At 50.2% G+C, this 17,444-nt stretch overlaps 2 protein-coding genes across 4 annotated transcripts; both read left to right on the top strand.

Annotated features, from left to right (window-relative positions):
- The first annotated feature begins 35 nt into the window (after positions 1-35).
- On the top strand, positions 36-3,112 carry LOC148683558 (uncharacterized). The gene is made up of 2 exons (XM_088658200.1): positions 36-641; positions 3,089-3,112. The coding sequence occupies exons 1-2, from the start codon at positions 36-38 to the stop codon at positions 3,110-3,112; spliced, it is 630 nt and encodes a 209-aa protein (XP_088514326.1).
- A 2,088-nt stretch (positions 3,113-5,200) lies between these two features.
- METTL27 (methyltransferase like 27) lies at positions 5,201-12,777 on the top strand. Of its 3 annotated transcripts, XM_035138764.3 has the most exons (5): positions 5,201-5,436; positions 7,266-7,394; positions 9,142-9,277; positions 10,894-10,986; positions 12,455-12,777. In XM_035138764.3, the coding sequence occupies exons 1-5, from the start codon at positions 5,308-5,310 to the stop codon at positions 12,676-12,678; spliced, it is 711 nt and encodes a 236-aa protein (XP_034994655.2). In that variant the 5' UTR covers positions 5,201-5,307; the 3' UTR covers positions 12,679-12,777. The 3 variants fall into 3 exon arrangements, with proteins under 3 accessions (XP_034994655.2, XP_088514369.1, XP_088514368.1); XM_088658243.1 differs by lacking the exon at positions 7,266-7,394 and having other exon boundaries at positions 5,230-5,436; XM_088658242.1 differs by lacking the exon at positions 10,894-10,986 and having other exon boundaries at positions 5,231-5,436.
- Positions 12,778-17,444: the final 4,667 nt, after the last annotated feature.

Raw genomic sequence — 17,444 nt, 5'->3', positions numbered from 1 at the left:
GGTAACGCTGTGGCGAGGGAGGGGGTGATGGCTCTATGACGCAACCCGGGGGAGGGCTGTATTTGCGCCGCGTGCCGCCAATAGCGAAGCAGAAGCCGGGCAGCTCGTGGAGGAGGAGGAGCGCAGAGCAGGAGGGCGGCGCCAAGATGCGGCGTGAGCGCAGCCGGTCCAGGGTTGCTCTTTCGACAGTGTCGGCTGATCCCCCTGCCGGCGCGGACGACGAAGAGCAGGAGTCGGTCCGTTCCTCGTCGCCTTCGGAGGAGCGCGTGGACCGGCTGCGGGATCGGACGTACCGGGGCGGCCCGCGGGGGCCCGGCGCGGGCGGGAAGGGCCGGAGCCGCCGCGAGAGGGAGCAGCGCACCAACTGGACCTCCCCGTCCGGCCACGAGCGCAGGATCGCCGCCAAGATCCGCGCCAGCATCGCCAAGCGCCGCCGCCAGCAGCAGAGCGGGCCCCGATCCTCCCAGAACCGGAGCCGCAGCAGGGGCCGGCGCCGCACCGTCACCGCCACCTCCTCCCCGGGGCCAGAAGCAGCGGCAGACCCCGACTCTGCTGTCCAGCAGCAGCTGTGCCCGTCAGGAGCATCGGAGAGCGAGGAAGCCTCTTCACCCTGTTGTGACCAACGATGCGCCTCCTGCCCTGTACGCATGTTGTGGCTCCCCACCCCCCTTGCAATAGCTGAACCCACATGCACACACGTGGCCCCCTCTATGCAATAATACACCCTTTCCCGTACACACACTTTCCCCTTTCTATTCAACACTGCACCCTCATACACATACTTTTTTATCCCCTCTAGGCCGGGGTGCCAACTTGAATAAAACATTGGGAGGCCCAGGTAAGCCCCACCCTGCATAATCAATCACATGATGTGGCACACGCATACTATTTGAATGGCAATGCCCATCAAGTTTTGGGTGGCCCACCCCTTCATTTATTTCATGGAGCAATGGGACCTCAGTCCCCCGGAGTTGGTTGCTATGCTCTATGCAGTAATGCACACTTGATTCCATACCCCAATAGATAAAGGTAAACTGACCATTAGGTCCAGTCGTGACTGACTCTGGGGTTGTGGCGCTCATCTCACGGTATTGGCTGAGGAAGCTGGCGTACAGCTTCTGGGTCATGTGGCCAGCAGGACAAAGCCGCTTCTGGTGAACCAGAGCAGCGCACGGAAACACCGTTTACCTTCCCGCTGTAGCGGTACCTATTTATCTATTTGCACTTTGACGTGCTTTCGAACTGCTAGGTGGCAGGAGCTGGGACTGAGCAACGGGAGCTCAGCCCCGTTGCGGGGATTCGAACCGCCAACCTTCTGATTGGCAAGCCCTAGGCTCTGTGGTTTGACCCACAGCGCCACCCACGTCCCAGTCCCATACCCCAACACATCCTTAGAAATATGGATGTGCCCCTCAGTATTCTACAGTGCTCCACCCCACCCATCTTTGAGAGGCACCTGGTCAATGGGGCTAAGAACATAAGAACCCTGCTGGATCAGGCCAAAGGGGGCGCATCTAGTCCAGCATCCTCTTCTCACAGTGGCCAACCAGATGCCCCAACGGGAAGCCGAAAAGTCAGAGCAGCAGCACACTCCCCACTTGTGATTCTGAGAAACTAGTATTAAGAGCCCTACGGTCTCTGACAGTAGAGGGAGAACATAGCCATTGTGGCTAGTAGCCGTCAATAGCCTGCTTATCCTCCCTGAATTTCTCTGATCCTCTTGAAGGCATTAAAGCTGGTGGCTGCAACTCATAGGAAGATAGGAAGCTGTATGAGTCAATCCATGATTGGATCATCTTTTACACCAGGGGTTGTCAACCTGGTCCCTACCGCCCACTAGTGGGCATTTCAGGATTCTAGGTGGGCGTTAGGGGGTTCTACGGCACAAGCTGAATCCTCCTTCCATCGAGCACTGGTGGGTGGTAAGGAAATTTTACCATCAAGAAAGATGCATTAGTGGGCAGTAGGTATAAAAAGGTTGACTACCCCTGATGTACACTAACTGGCAGTGGCTGTTTGGAATTTCAGGCAGGAGTCTCTCCCAATCCTACCTAGAGATGCCAGCGGGGATTGAACCAGAGATCTGCTTGCAAGGCAGATGCTATACCACTGAGCAATAATCCTTGGGGGTTCAGACTTGGCTTTGCTGCATCAGGTGTCCAAATAGCTGGGACAAGTTAATCCGAAGTAGAATCAGCCTTCCCCAGCCTACTGCAATTCCTAGCAACTGCTATTCATAAGCACAGCTCAGAGATAGAGCATCTCCCTCGCAACTGCCTATGTTCTGGCATCTCCATTGTGACTACTGTACAGTACTAGGTATTGATTACCCTTCATGGATTTGTTTAATCCTCTTTCAAAGCCATCCAAGTTGGTGGCCATTTCTACATTTTGTGGTTGTGAATTCTGTGTGTTCAGATATGCCCAAATGACTCCACTGAGTCTTGGTGCGATCTGGAATCCCAAATGCAATAATACCCCTCAAAGGCCAAAATAGCTCCCCCTCTGTGGCTTTTCAAGATTAGAAGCTCTACCATCAAGTACAGTGGTACCTCTACTTACGAATGTTTCTACTTACGAACGGAGCTCCATCCGCCATCTTGGATGCGGTTTAGATAGGATTTTTTCTACTTACGAATTTTTGATAGGATTGCTTCGACTTACGAATTTTTTCTCCCAATGCATTCCTATGGGATTCGACTTACAATTTTTTTCGACTTGCGAATGTGTGTTCGGAACGCATTAAATTCGTACGTAGAGGTACCACTGTAGGTTCATAGGGACATCATCACCTCAATTGCCCTCTACTGGAGAGGTTTGTAAAACATATTCAGGCCACCAAGTTGGTGAAGGCTGCTGTATGCCCACAGATTCCAATCGTAGGACTTCCCCCTTCCAAGGCTCTGGAGAGGTATCTGCATCATAAGTGCCCATAGCATCTGGGGTCAGGGTGAGAGAGATCCTGGATCCTGCTTCCAAAGGCCAGCTTCCAAGTAATACCGGTACCCTACAGAACTTAGGGTTGACTGTGCCGAGCCGGAGAGCCTCTTGTCCCGACGATTCAAGGCCCTTTTTTGTTATCTTGCAGGTTGAAGAAATGACCACCTACTGAGGGCTTTCCATCGCTGCCATCCTGGATGTCAGCTCCTCTGTAGCCAAAAACACCTTGGGCAGAGTTTGCTGCTGTGCTGCAGAGTCCCTTCACACCACTGGGTTCTCATCCTCCAGGGCTGTTTCGGTTAAATAACACAAAGGTTCTCGGGCAAAATTTAGTTTCATGATCTGTCTGGCACTTCCCAAGATCACACACAATTGGAAAAGGTGGGATATGTATGGACAGCCTTTGCCCAACCTCCCTTCAGATGTTTTGGATTACAACTCTTGTTGGTTCCAGCCATGCTGATGGGAGTTATAGTCTGAAGCACCTGGGGCTGATGGGAGTTGTAGTCTGAAACACCTGGGGCTGATGGGAGTTGTAGTCTGAAACACCTGGGGCTGATGGGAGTTGTGGTCCAGAACATCTGAGGCGAGTGGAATACATGCTCCAAAACATCAGGGGCAATGGGAAGTTGTGGTCTGAAATATCAGAAGTACCGGGTTGGGGGAAGGCTGGTGCACATGACATCACCCTTCAGAACTGAAACGGGGGCCATCACCACTGAGTTATCATGCACTGTGGTCCCTAGACTGTCCTGGAGTAGATTTCCTTGTCCACACAGCTCTGGGCTCATTAGAGTCCAGCTGGGCTGGACCAAAGGCCTATCTCCACCTGCATTCCCATGAGGTCCAGCCAGATACCTCCTGTCAACTGGAGAGACTTTGCATGCAAAGCAGAGTTGGGTGGGGATTTGTTGCTACACCACATAGAGGTAGCAAAATGTTTTTGGACACCACATAAACAGGGAAATGGTTTGCAGAGGCATCCTCAAGCATGACCTGCAATTTAAGACTCTAATTATGGCCCCTAGCCAGCTCCCCCTGCCTGGAACTCCTGGTCAAATATGCCCCCCCCGCTGTGTCCCATCAAATATGGCATCAACATTCTGACTCCCTGTACAAATGATATGGGATGGTTGCCATGGAGAGTGGTACCCTGGTTGCCATGGGAGTCCTGTTATCCCAGCCTCCAAAGATGCTGGGCTGAACAGCCCCCATTTCTGCAATTTCTCAGATCGAAAAAACACAGCCAATTTAGGGGACACACACAAAAGACGGCTGTCACGGCACTCAGTAAATTCAGTGCTGAAATGCCATATACAGTGGTACCTCGGTTTATGAACACAATTGGTTCCGGAAGTCTGTTCATAAACTGAAGCGTTCATAAACTGAAGCGAACTTTCCCATTGAAAGTAATGGAAAGTGGATTAATCCGTTCCAGACGGTCCACGGAGTAACCGTTCATAAACTGAAGCGAACTTTTCCATTGAAAATAATGGAAAGTGGATTAATCCGTTCCAGACGGGTCCGTGAAGTACTTAAACTGAAGCGTTCATAAACTGAAACATGGGTGTAATTGGTTCCGGAAGTCTGTTCATAAACTGAAGCGTTCATAAACTGAAGCGAACTTTCCCATTAAAAGTAATGGAAAGTGAATTAATCCGTTCCAGATGGGTCCGCGGCGTTCATAAATGAAAATTCATAAACCGAGGTGTTCATAAACCGAGGTTCCACTGTATATGGCATCCCTAAAATCCCGAGAGTGTGGCCACGGGAATGAATAGGGGACTGGGCTGCCAGAAGTTGTTATAGAACCATAGAATTGTAGAGTTCTAATCCAATCTCGTGCAATGCAGGAATCTTTTGCCCAACGTGCATGGACATAGCCAGGGTGGGCAGGGAGGGGGAAGCTGCCCCCATCAAGTAAATCAATAGAACTGAGGTTCTGCCCCTCTAACATGAAGCCTGCCCCCCCCCCCAGCAAAAATCCAGATTAAGCCCATGTCGACGTGCGGTTGGAACCCATGAGCCTGGGATCCAGAGTCCCATGCTCTGCCAACTGAGCTATCCGCTTTTACGGTATTATACCCCACCTTTCCCCCAAACTTGGACTCAAGGCGACTTACACAAATTAAAACGGCATATAGGCACAAAAACAGAATGCGAAAAGCATGTGGAAGATAAAACACAACTAGCAAAAAACAGCGCAGCACAAGTTAAAAGGCGACTCCTTAAGAAACAGTTCCCCAAAGCCTGCCGGGGGAAGGACAAGGAGAGAGGCGGTCGAGAGAGGAGGAGCCGGGGAGGAGGCGGCCGCTAATGCTGCTGCTCTGGGGCAGCCACTGACTCGCGGAGGGGCGGATATCGGACATGGCTGATGACCGCGCAGACAGCAGCCGCCTAGCCGAGGTTCAGCGCCGCGTCGCCCAGGTGCACCACGAAGGCGATCCGGAGCAGCAGCTCCGTTTCTACGACGGCTGGGCCCCGGAATACGAAGAGGTTACTACTACTCCACCCCCTCCTTACCCCGCTTCGCTTCCGCCCGTAGTTCGTCCCCTCTGCCTCCTGGGAGCTTTCTTCCCTTGCATTCCCTAAGGACAAAATAAAAAACATTCTTTCCAGTAGCACCTTAGAGACCAACTAAGTTTGTTTGGAAGGATTTTTTTAATATTTTGATTCGACTACGGCAGACCAACACGGCTACCTACAAGCACACCCTTTTCTCCACTCATCTCCCATGTACTAAGAACTTGCTGGATTCAGCCAATGACCCATGTGGTCTAGCATCCTGTTCTTACAGCAGACACCCAGATGCCCCAATGAAAAACCCTCAAGCAGGACCTGAGCACAAGTGTCCTATCCTGTGGTTTCCAGAAACTGGTATTCAGAAGCATCGCAGCCTCTGACTCTGGAAGCAGAGCCATAGATCTCTCTTCCATGAATTCCTCCAATCCTTTCTTTAAAGCCATCCAAGTTGGTGGCCCTCACTGCTTCCTGTGGCAGTGAGTTCCATAGTTTAACTATGCCTTCTGTGAAGGATTTTCTTTTCTCTATCCTGAAACTTCCAACATTTGGTTTCCTTGGGTGTCTATGATTAGGCGAGAGGGAAGAAAACTTTCCTCTGTCCATTCTCTATCCTATAAACGCCTAATCGTGTCTCTTCTGGCTCACATTTTCTCTAGACTGAAAAGTCCGAAACGCTGGTAGCTTTTGCTCCACCTTGCCAGCCGCTCCCCAGGCCCAACCTGTTTGGGGCAAGGAGGATTTTATTACCGCAAATGTCTCCATCTCAGCCAAGGTTCCCTGGAGCTGGGAAGAGCCCAAGATACCGTACCTGCTCTCCAACTGCCCTGGAATACCTGGAGCAATAAAATTGGGGTGGCAGGGGGAACTGAATGTTCTCTTCAGATGTGAAAAGGCCAAAAGTACAATTCCTAGCAGAGCCATAAGTTCTGTGTGTGACAAACCTTCCTTATACTTCCTGCAGCCAACACGATATTTTATTAAACGTATGCTGCAAGGGGTTAAAAGTACCCATGCCAGGAGGTTGGAAAAGGTTCAGAAAGAGGCCACCAAAATGCTACAGGGGATGGAACAACTTCCCTATGAAGAATGGTTGCAGCATTTGCAACTTTTTAGTTTGGAGAAAAGGCAGGTAAAAGCTGACATGATAGGAGTTTATAAAATTACACAGGTCCAGGAGTAAGTGAGTAGAGGAAAGTTTGCCTCCCTCTCTCATAGCACTAGAACTTGTGGACCAGTGAAGGCAAATATTCGGAGATTCAGGACTCGTCAAAGAAAGGACTTCTTCAGGCAATGCATGGTTAGACTATGGAACTCCCTCCCACAGGAGGCAGCAGTGGGCACCAACTTGGATGGCTTTAAAGGAGGCAGTAATGCTTCTGAATTCAGCCCAGACACTGAGGTCCAGCTGCGAGGGCCTTCTGGTGGTTCCCTCGGCACTGCGAGAAGTCGAATGCCCTCCCCTCAGATATCGAGATAAATGACTATGCAACTTTTAGAAGACATCTGAAGGCAGCCCTATATAGGAGGGTTTTTTTGAACATTTGATGTTTTATTATGTTTTTTTTATATCTGTTGGAAGCAACCCAGTCAGATGGGTGGAGTACAAACTAATAATAGCAACAACAACAACAACAACAACCTGTTGCTGGAAACCACAGAAGGGGGAGGGGGCTCATGTGTTTGTGTTGGCCACTGTAAGAACAGGATGCTGGACCAGATAGGCCATTAGCCTGATCCATTGGGCTCTACTTATGAAGTTCGGTCCCCACCCTGTTCCTGACTAGACCTCTTTTCCCCTGTAGGATGTTGCTGTCTTGCAGTATCAAGCCCCTCGACTGGCTGCTGCCTGTTTGGCCTCTGTTTTCCAGGAACCCCTCCAGGACGCTCTAGTGCTCGATGTGGCCTGTGGCACGGGACTAGTGGCCAAGGAGGTAACTGGGGTGCCCCAGCCCAATCTCAGCAGAGGGCACCGTGGGGGTGTGTCTCCACCTGTGTCTTTGGCCAGGCCTGGGGGCCGTCAGCTGATGTATCAAGTTATTTGGGGCACAGTGATCTCACCCTGCTGTGAACTGCCCCAATTTGATGGTGCTCTCGTCTCTGGTGTAGCAGATCAGGGAAAGGCGGGCATCTTAGGAAGGCTGCCACTTGAGTCATGGGTCTTATTTCATTGAATCTAGTTTTTAATGGCTGAAAGGTAAAGGTAAAGGGACCCCTGACCGTTAGGTCCAGTCGTGGACGACTCTGGGGTTGCAGTGCTCATCTCGCTTTATTGGCTGAGGGAGTTGGCGTACAGCTTCTGGGTCATGTGGCCAACATGACAAAGCCGCTTCTAGCAAACCAGAGCAGTGCACGGAAACGCCGTTTACCTTCCCACTTGAAGCGATACGTATTTATCTACTTGCACTTTGACGTGCTTTCGAACTGCTAGGTTGGCAGGAGTAGGGACCGAGCAACAGGAGCTCACCCCGTCGCAGGAATTCAAACTGCCGACCTTCCGATTGGCAAGGCCTAGGCTCTGTGGTTTAGACCACAGCGCCACCCACTCCTTTATTTTAATGGATTAGGAGGTTCATTAATATTTTTGTGCTGCTGTTAGGAGTTGATCCATCGGTTAAACTTGGGCAGGGAATATTTTGCAGCCCGGGGGCCACATCCCCTGTGGAGGCAGAGCATAGACATTGTGGTCAGTAGCCATTTAAAAGGTAAAGGGACCATTTAAAAGGTAAAACGTGACCAACTCTGGGGTTGCGGTGCTCATCTCGCGTTATTGGCCTAGGGAGCCGGCGTACAGCTTCAGGTCATGTGGCCAGCATGACAAAGCCGCTTCTGGTGAACGAAAGCAGCACACGGTAACACCGTTTACCTTCCCGCTGTAGCGGTACCTATTTATCTACTTGCACTTTGACGTGCTTTCGAACTGCTAGGTTGGCAGGAGCTGAGACCGAGCAACGAGAGCTCACCCCGTCGCAGGGATTCAAACCGCCGACCTTCTGATCAGCAAGCCCTAGGCTCTGTGGTTTAACCCACAGCGCCACCTGCGTCCCCATTTAAACCCTTATTATCCTCCACGATTTTGTCTAGTCCTCTTTTAAAGTATCCAAGTTGGTAGCTATCCCTGTCTCCAGTCGGAGAGAGTTCTGTTAGAATGTCAGAGGAGCCAACTGGGTCTGCCCAATAGCCCATCTAGCATGGTATTCTGTTCTCACCGTGGCTGACCAGGTGTCTGTTGGAAACCTGCAAGCAGGATCTGAGCACTAAAACACTCTCCCCTCTTGTGGTTTCTAGCAACTGGTACTCAGAAGGCTGTGCTTATATTGTCCAAAATCAGTTTGAAGTCCATAGGATTATATAATTTTCTTAATTTTTCACCTGGCAATATATTGCAAATCATGAGATGTTTGTGTAAATCACGGGAAAAACTGTGAAGCCAGCCAATGCCTCTACAGAGCTCCATCCTTTATTCAGACATTGTGATATACTGTATCGGTATATCACGATGTTTAGCTGGTGATCTATTGTGATGTTGAAAACCAGATATTGCCCAGCTACCCCGACACCATCCCCATCTGGGTCCTGCGGGTGTCGCTTGTGGTGTCCAGTAAGCTCGCGTTTGATTGGCAGGCAGGAGTGGGTGTGGTTCTGGGCTGATGTCATGCGACTTAAGCTGCACCTTCTAAGTTGCAGGCAAAAGGTTTCTGCTGCCTCCACGGCCTGGATGGCAGTCAGGGGATGCTGGAACACGCGTGTCGCAAGGGGATCTACCAGGATCTGAAGAGGTGCCTCTTGGGGCAGGAAGCCTTACCAGCTCCTGAAGGTAACAGGGCCAAGGGGTGCATCACTTCCTGAGAAATGGGTTGAGTGGGTGTGGCTTAGGGTGCAGGGGGTGAGGCTGGGATGGACAAGGCGATGCTGCTGCTTCTTTCCTGCATTGACCTCTGGAACTCTCCCCGAAGGATCTGCTGCATCGTCTGGGGCTACTCCGAGAATGACAATAGTCTGTCACTTGTCAGGTGTGGGTCAGCAATAAATCACATGGAGCAAGTGAAGTTAACTCTTTATGAGAAGAAACAAGGTCTGCTCAGTAGTGCCAGGCCTAATGAGCACAGCAAGTAGATCTTGCCCCTACGAGTCAGTTGTGGGGACTGAAGGTCCCTGCCTTCCCACAGCTGGCTAAACCTCCTCCTCTCCCGGGTCCTTCCCAAGCAATCTGAGACTCCGCCAGTGCATCCGTCTCTACTCCTCCCTCTTCATACCTCTTATGGTTCCGGGAGACCAGAGGGGAAGGGAGCTGGTTGCAGCAGGAGGGGAAGACACCTGTGCCTCTTAACCAACCTGCCTGGTGTCTGCCTCTTGGCCTCCCTCCTCTCCTGCTTCAGCTTCTGTCTCTGATTCTGGACTTCTCTCTGCCACAGACTCTTCCTGTTCACTAAACCCTGTTACCTCTTCAGCTTCTGACACCACCTCATCCCAGTCTTCCCCCCTTCTCCCTCTGAGCACTCAGCATAATCCCACCCCCAATCCCCTGGCTCTGAGCCTTCTTCCCTGGGGAGTTCCCCAGCTGGTTCCTCCCACCATTCCTCTGCATCTAGCCCAGGCTTCCTCCACCTCGGCCCTCCAGATGTTTTTGGCCTACAACTCCCATGATCCCTAGCTAGCAGGACCAGTGGTCAGGGATGATGGGAATTGTAGTCTCAAAACATCTGGAGGGCCGAGGTTGAGGAAGCCTGATCTAGCGAGTCCATTATCACTTGAGACCCAAGTGGGATCAGTAATGCAGAGTGTCGTTTTCTCAGTTCTGTCTGGTTTGCCAGTGCAAACTGTTCCTGGGCACTGTCGTTCATGCTGTAGCAAAAACAAAATGACAACCTCCCCAATCTGGACTGCTCTAATTCTCTCTACATGGGGCCATAGCTGCCAAGTCTCCCGTTTTCCCCGGGAAACCCCCGTTTTTCCAGCTGTCCCCAGCTGAAAAAATTGATTTTTTTGTTTTCCCCCGGTTTATTCTGGTGTGGCGGCCATTTTGGAACTGGGCGGAGCATGCTCAGAAGCGACTTTTGGTGCTGCTCTGCCCAGTTCCAAAATGGCTGCAGCGCGACTTCTGGTGCGGCGGCCATTTTGGAACTGGGCACAGCAGCATCAAAAGTCACTTCTGAGCATGCTCTGCCCAGTTCCAAAATGGCTGCCGCGCTACTTCCGGTATGCTACTTCCAGTCCGGTCCCTTATTTTTCAGAGAGGAACTTGGCAGGTATGCATGGGGCTGCCCTTGAAGATGGCTTGGAGACTGCAGCTGCTTTTCTGCACATGTTATACCTGTCCTTACAGACCTGTTCCATTTGCCTGTTCATCCCTGAGCCCCAATTCAAAGTGTTAGGCTATTTTTTAAATTTTAAAAATACAAATAAATAACCAGTGCTGTTGCTTCTGACCAGGGTGCTATGATGCTGTTCTGATCGTGGGAGCGCTCAGCAAGGGACAGGTGCCCACCAGCGTGGTTCCGGAGTTGCTTCGTGTCACCAGGCCAGGTGGGGCTTTTGCAGGAGATGCCCTGTTGCAGTGGGGGTTGTGTGTGTGAAGCATCACCTAGGTCCATCACTGTTCATCACTGGAATGTGTGCAGAGGAGAAGCGACCGAGAGGATCAAGGGCCTGGGAAATTAGCCTGATTAGGAACAGTTGAGGGAGTTGGGTCTCTTTAGCCCGGAGAAAAGAAGACTGAGAGGTGATAGGATAACCGTCTTCCAATCCCTGAAGGGCTGTCACATGGAAGATGCAGCAAGCTTGCTTCTGCTGCTCCAGTGCGGAGGACCCAAACCAATGCCTTCAAATGGCAAGGAAGGTGATCCCTACTAAATATTAGGAAGAACGTCCTGACAGCTAGAGCTGTTTGGCAGCGGAATGGGCTCCTTTGGAAGGTGATGGAATCTCCTTCAGGGGGGGGGGGGTTAAACAGAGGTTGGGTGGAGGTCTGTCAGGGATTCTTCAGCTGTGATTCCTGCACTGCAAGCGGTTGGGCTGATCCACCAAGGGAGCACCCATGAATCTGTGGCCGCTAGATGGTGCTGGGGGACCTTTTTAACCAGCCGCAGCTAAGGAGATCTACTCCAGTGGAGCTGGGGAAGAGGAATACTGGTAGTTCGCTTGGATTTGGTTGTTCGAAAAAGACTTCCTTGAATTCAGACAAGTCACATTGAACCACCTTTAAGCCCCTCCCGTGCTCTTCAAGTGAATGTATGAAAGGCAGAAATGCCTTTTAACGTGTTTATATTGGAGTTTTTAAAACGGTTTTGACAGCCAGGAGTGAGGATTGACAGCCATGTTTCTTAAATTTTGTTGTGGGATTTTGGGGTTGGGTTTTTGTTTTTTTTGTAAATGCGCTGTCCCTGAAATTCATGTTCAGTCCTCCACCACTTTCCCCGCAGGATTGGACACATTTAGCAATGGTTCCCTGCTTCCCCCACCCCCCGCCCTCCACATTTCCATTCTGAAAGTCAGGATCAATCCATCCACTGGTTGAATGTCAGGGGCGGGTGCCAGGACTCACAGGTCACCAATTTATCACGTGGCATCAATGAAGCTAACTCCTTATTCATGCCGACTCTTCCCCAGGGTCTTTTTCAAGCGATCTGAGACTCTGTCAGTGTCTATCTATGCTCCACCCTCTTAACACCTCTTCTGGTTCTGGGAGACCAGGGGCAGGGAGCTGGTCAAGTCATAGCAGGAGGGAGAGACCCACTGGCTTCTTCACCAGCCTGCCTCATCTCTGCTTTTGCCCCTGGAAGTGTGATGGAGAGAGGCCGTCTTCGTTTAGCCAGTGCAGATTTCCTTCTACCTCCCTTCATCCTGTCCTCCAACGAATCTGTCCAGATGAGGATTTTTTTTTTTTTGGCCAGTTTCACCAATGCTTGTGCGGGGAGGGGAGGAGTGTGGATAAGCCCCTGTGATGCTGACAGGGCTTTCCCTGGACCTGACCAACGGCCTCCTTTCATAACAGGGGGCTACGTGTGCCTGACCACCCGGAGCAACACGGGCAACCTGGAATATAAGGCCCAACTTCAGCAAGTCCTGAACGAGCTGGAGCAGCGGGGAATGTGGCGAAAAGTCGTGGAGCAGGAAGTCGAGGCGTGGGAACGGGCGACATCGGAGAAGGAGTCTGCACAAGGTCTGGAGTATATCCCTGGCGTGGTGTACCTGTATCAAAAGAACCCTGTCTTGTGAGGAAAACCTGCCTTTCCTTTACTTGTGGAGAGACCCCTCAAGGCTGGAATTTTGCTGTCCAATGGGCGGAGCATTGAATAAAGCAGTCTGTGCCTTTGAGCATGTGCAGAGTGCCTTTGGACACTAAATAGTCACCCTGAAACCTCCCCACCCCCACCCCCACCCCAGGCTTGTGCTTCTATGGCCTTGGGACCTTAATATAGCTTAAAGGCAAATTTCCCTAGGCTGGCCTTTTCCAACTTGGTACATACACACATAGACGTCGTTTTGGACTACAACTCCCATCAACCCCAGCTAGGACAGGCAGATTTCGGTTTTTCACTAGGTCAGCCTTCCCTCAACCTTCTGCAGTGGCTCAGATTCAGAACGTGGCGGTAGAAATTGGGTTCAGTTTGCATTTAAAGCCCAGCTTATCGATGTCGCGTTTTCCAAAACAGTGAGAACCGAAGCACAGCTATCCTTAGAAACCTGCACTTCTCTGAGTTTTGCAATGAAGCCATGGCTTTCTCCCAAAGAATTATGGGAGCTGTAGTTTGTTAAGGGTGCTAAGAGTTGCTGGGAGAGGCCCCTATTCCCCTTTCCCAGAGCTACAACTCCCAGAGCGGTTTAACAGTCAACCTCTCTTCCCTGGGAACTATAGTTCTCTGAGGGGAATTGGAGGTCACCCAACAATTGTCTGGACTCATAACGAACCAAAATTCCCAGTATTCTTTGCGGGAAGCCACGAGAGTTTAATGTGGTATTGTAGTTCTTTAAATAAATTGTATGAATGGGGCATGGGGTTTCTGAGCAAAATCAGTTTTCGGTGCAATAAAAGGAAGTGTGTGGTGGTGAGGTTTTTCCCTTCATTGTTCCTCATTTGTAGCTCAGGCAATATACGCTTTGTTAGTTTGGCCCTGGTATTGCTTCTCCTAGCAACCAAAATAAGCAAACTTTTGTAGCTGGAAGAATACCTGGTTAAGGATCTTAAAAATGAACAGGAGAGCGGAGAGTCATTGAGAAGGCAAGGAGGGCACCAGCCTTAAGAACATAAATGGAGCCTGCTGGATCAGGCCAATGGCCCATCTAGTCCAGCATCCTGTCCTCACTGTGGCTGAACAAATCCCTGAGGGAAAAGCTGAGAGCAGGATTTGACCACAAGAGCCCTTTACCCCTCCTGTGGTTTCCAGAAAAGGGTATTCAGAGGGTTTACTGCCTCAAACTGGGGACGAAGAGTATAGTCATCATGGCTAGTAGCCACTGATAGCCCTTTCCTTTTTTTTTTAAATATATTTTTATTAATTTTCCAATTAAAACCAATTATATCACATTCATTATTTCAAATTATACACATATATATATATATATCAATCAAACCGAATGTTATGCCAAATCGTCTAAAGAATTTTTTATTTGGGTTCCCATGCTTCAAGAAATTGGGGATTCCTCGCAACCGTCCACTGCCGTCTTTTTTCTAAAGTTCAAATCGTCCTCCAAGTTCATAATAATCCAGATCTTCCCCTTACAGTCACATAGATGTTTTCCACTTTCAACCGATTGTTTCCCAGCTGCTGAGATAAATATCAAACAAGGTTTCACAAATGTTCTTTCTCCTGTGTGGGTTAATCAGTCCAGCCTCCCCATAAATCTTCTTAGTCTGGAGCTCCCTGTTGCGTCGAAGCAGCGCCATCTTAAAAAGCTCAAATCACTTTTCTTTTCTCTCATAGCCATGAAGATTAACGATCTTTATAAAATTTACAGCTTTTCCAGGCAGAAGACCCAAACATCAAACCATAAACTCTTGGTAAATTAATGGATCTCCTTGCCCTATAGCTGAACTTAGCTTCAGGTCGCTGCTCCAATTCAAAGTGCGTCACAGCTCATCCTCCGAACGCGTCCAGGACTCCTTCCGTCCGACTGGGGGGGGGGGCTTTTCTCATCGGCAACTCCACATCTTTAAAAAATATGCTCAGTAACAACAGTTTATAAAGTTCAACTCACACAGTCTTTTGCTTCTCTTTCACTCCAAACAAGCCAGGACATCGCGTCTGGGAAGGTACGAAGTAACTCATATGAAGAAGAAAAAAACTCAATTCCCTTATCGCTCCATCCCCATCAATCCTTCTTCCAGATGATATACAGCCTTTGACTCCTCTCCCTCAGCAGCATAAATTTCTCAGCAGTAAACAGCGCTTCTTCCCCTCCTTCTGAAGTATGTCCATAGATTTAAGCCTAATTATCTTCTTTAACCATGGAAATCCCCGCCATGCAGATTAGCGTCCGGGAGTCCTGGCCCTCGTAAGTGCTTTTCAGCCCAAGCTCCCCCCACTCCAAAAACAGTCGGAGTGGGTCTGGGGGCATCGCGGGCCAGCGGCCCCTCTCCGTAACCCCCGGAGAGGGTAGGGGGTTGCCATTTACTCCCCTAGCAACCGCCAAATTCCTTACGAAGGTCAGAGGGATGGAAAACAGGCCCTTTCCTTCTCTGGTCGGCCACTGTGAGAACAGGATGCTAGAATAGATGGGTGATTGCGTGAACATTATTTTATGTTGGAACTACATGGGGCATTGGCCTCATCTAGCAGGCTCTTCTTATGCTCTTAAGATGTTCGTAGACAGTTTCTGTTGTTGGCATTTGTCTGTCTCAAGAGACAATGGAGTGCACCTTCTGGGGTGAAGTCAAATGGCTGCGTTAGCACCTGGGGCACACGCCTGAGCAGTGTGTATGGAGGTCCTAGGCTGCCTGTATGACAATACCCCCCACCCACCCACCCTCAGCCTCACTGATGTGGTCCAAAGGAAAGCAGAGCAATATGTTTGGCACCAGCTTGGCTGCAGGAATCATAGAATCATAGAGTCACAGCTGCCAAGTTTTCCCTTTTCTCGCGAGGAAGCCTATTCAGCATAAGGTAATTTCCCTTAAAAAAAGGGAGAACTTGGCAGCTATGTAGAGTTGGAAGAGACCACAAGGGCCATCCAGTCCAACCCCCTGCCAAGCAGGAAACACCATCAAAGCATTCTTGACAAATGGCTGTCAAGCCTCTGTTTAAAGACCTCCAAAGAAGGAAACTCCACCACACTTCTTGGCAGCAAATTCCACTGCCGAACAGCTCTTACTGTCAGGAAGTTCTTCCTAATGTTTAGGTGGAATCTTCTTTCTTGTAGTTTGAATCCATTGCTCCGTGTCCGCTTCTCTGGAGCAGCAGAAAACAACCTTTCACACTATTCTATATGACATCCTTTTATATATTTGAACATGGCTATCATATCACCCCTTAACCTTCTCTTCTCCAGGCTAAACATACCCAGCTCCCTAAGCCGTTCCTCATAAGGCATCGTTTCCAGGCCTTTGACCATTTGGGTTGCCCTCCTCTGGACACGTTCCAGCTTGTCAATATCCTTCTTGAACTGTGGTGCCCAGAACTGGACACAGTATTCCAGGTGAGGTCTGACCAGAGCAGAATACAGTGGTACTATTACTTCCCTTTACAGGTAGGTAGCCGTGTTGGTCTGGATCGAAGTAAAATAAAAAAATTCCTTCAGTAGCACCTTAAAGACCAACTAAGTTTTTATTTTGGTATGAGCTTTCGTGTGCATGCACACTTCTTCAGATACCTGAAGAAGTGTGCATGCACACGAAAGCTCATACCAAAATAAAAACTTAGTTGGTCTTTAAGGTGCTACTGAAGGAATTTTTTTATATTACTTCCCTTGATCTGGATGCTATACTCCTATTGATGCAGCCCAGAATTGCATTGGCTTTTTTAGCTGCTGCATCACACTGTTGACTCATGTCAAGTTTGTGGTCTACCAAGACTCCTAGATCCTTTTCACATGTACTGCTCTCAAGCCAGGTGTCACCCATCTGTGCCTTTCATATTTATTTATTTATTGCCCAAGTGTAGTACTTTACATTTCTCCCTGTTAAAATTCATCTTGTTTGCCTTGGCCCAGTTGTCTAATCTGTTAAGGTCATTCTGAAGTGTGATCCTGTCCTCTGTGGTATTAGCCACCCCTCCCGATTTGGTGTCATCTGCAAACTTGCTCAGGATGCCCTCAAGCCCATCATCCAAGTCATTGATAAAGATGTTGAATAAGACTGGGCCCAAGACAGAACCCTGTTGCCAGAAGGAGGCGTACAAGGCGCCATCCAACTTGGGGACTCCACTCCAGATTTGAGTATACTCCAGTCTTTCTTTTCCCGAAGATATCCTGCAAGACAGCAGAGGTTTAGCACCAGAGTTTTCCTTCTCCTAGATGGGCTCCCTTCCCAGGTTGACGAGTCTTATCTGCTCCTCACTTTCTTCTGCAGCACGTTCAGAAACTGCCTTCTTGACCATTGGTCACAAGACTGGTCTCGTCCGTTCAATCTTCTGGAGCCTGTCATTGCATGCAGGAAAAGCCCCTAACCCACCAAGGGTTTTAGACCCACCAGATACCCTCATTTGGCATAGCCAGCCAGTCGAAGCCATTGCAGGGGTGTGGCTGCTGTCACATGCTGACAACTTTTAGGCGAGATGACCCCCCCCCCCGGCCAATCATATTTCAAACACGGCACCGGCCCCCCAGGGGTGCCCCAGCGGGCGTAGCCCCGCCGGCGGCCTCCCCCCTCCCTGCACACCGCCAGATGACCGGTGGGGCGCAACCAGCTACCAACCCCACAGCTCTGCCGTCGCCACCCCCCGCCCCAATTGGCGCATGCCCCCCTCCCCAACCCTCCTCGACCTGCCCCCCCGTGGGCAGCTGGGCATGGCGGTGGCGGCGCTGCCACCTCTGCCACTCCGGGTGGG

Source organism: Zootoca vivipara, chromosome 14 (genome assembly GCF_965207765.1).
Source record: "Zootoca vivipara chromosome 14, rZooViv2.hap1.1, whole genome shotgun sequence".
In the NCBI taxonomy this organism is placed as follows: domain Eukaryota; kingdom Metazoa; phylum Chordata; class Lepidosauria; order Squamata; family Lacertidae; genus Zootoca; species Zootoca vivipara.
Note: the sequence above shows the minus strand (reverse complement) of the source record. Positions and strands in the feature narration are given on the sequence as shown.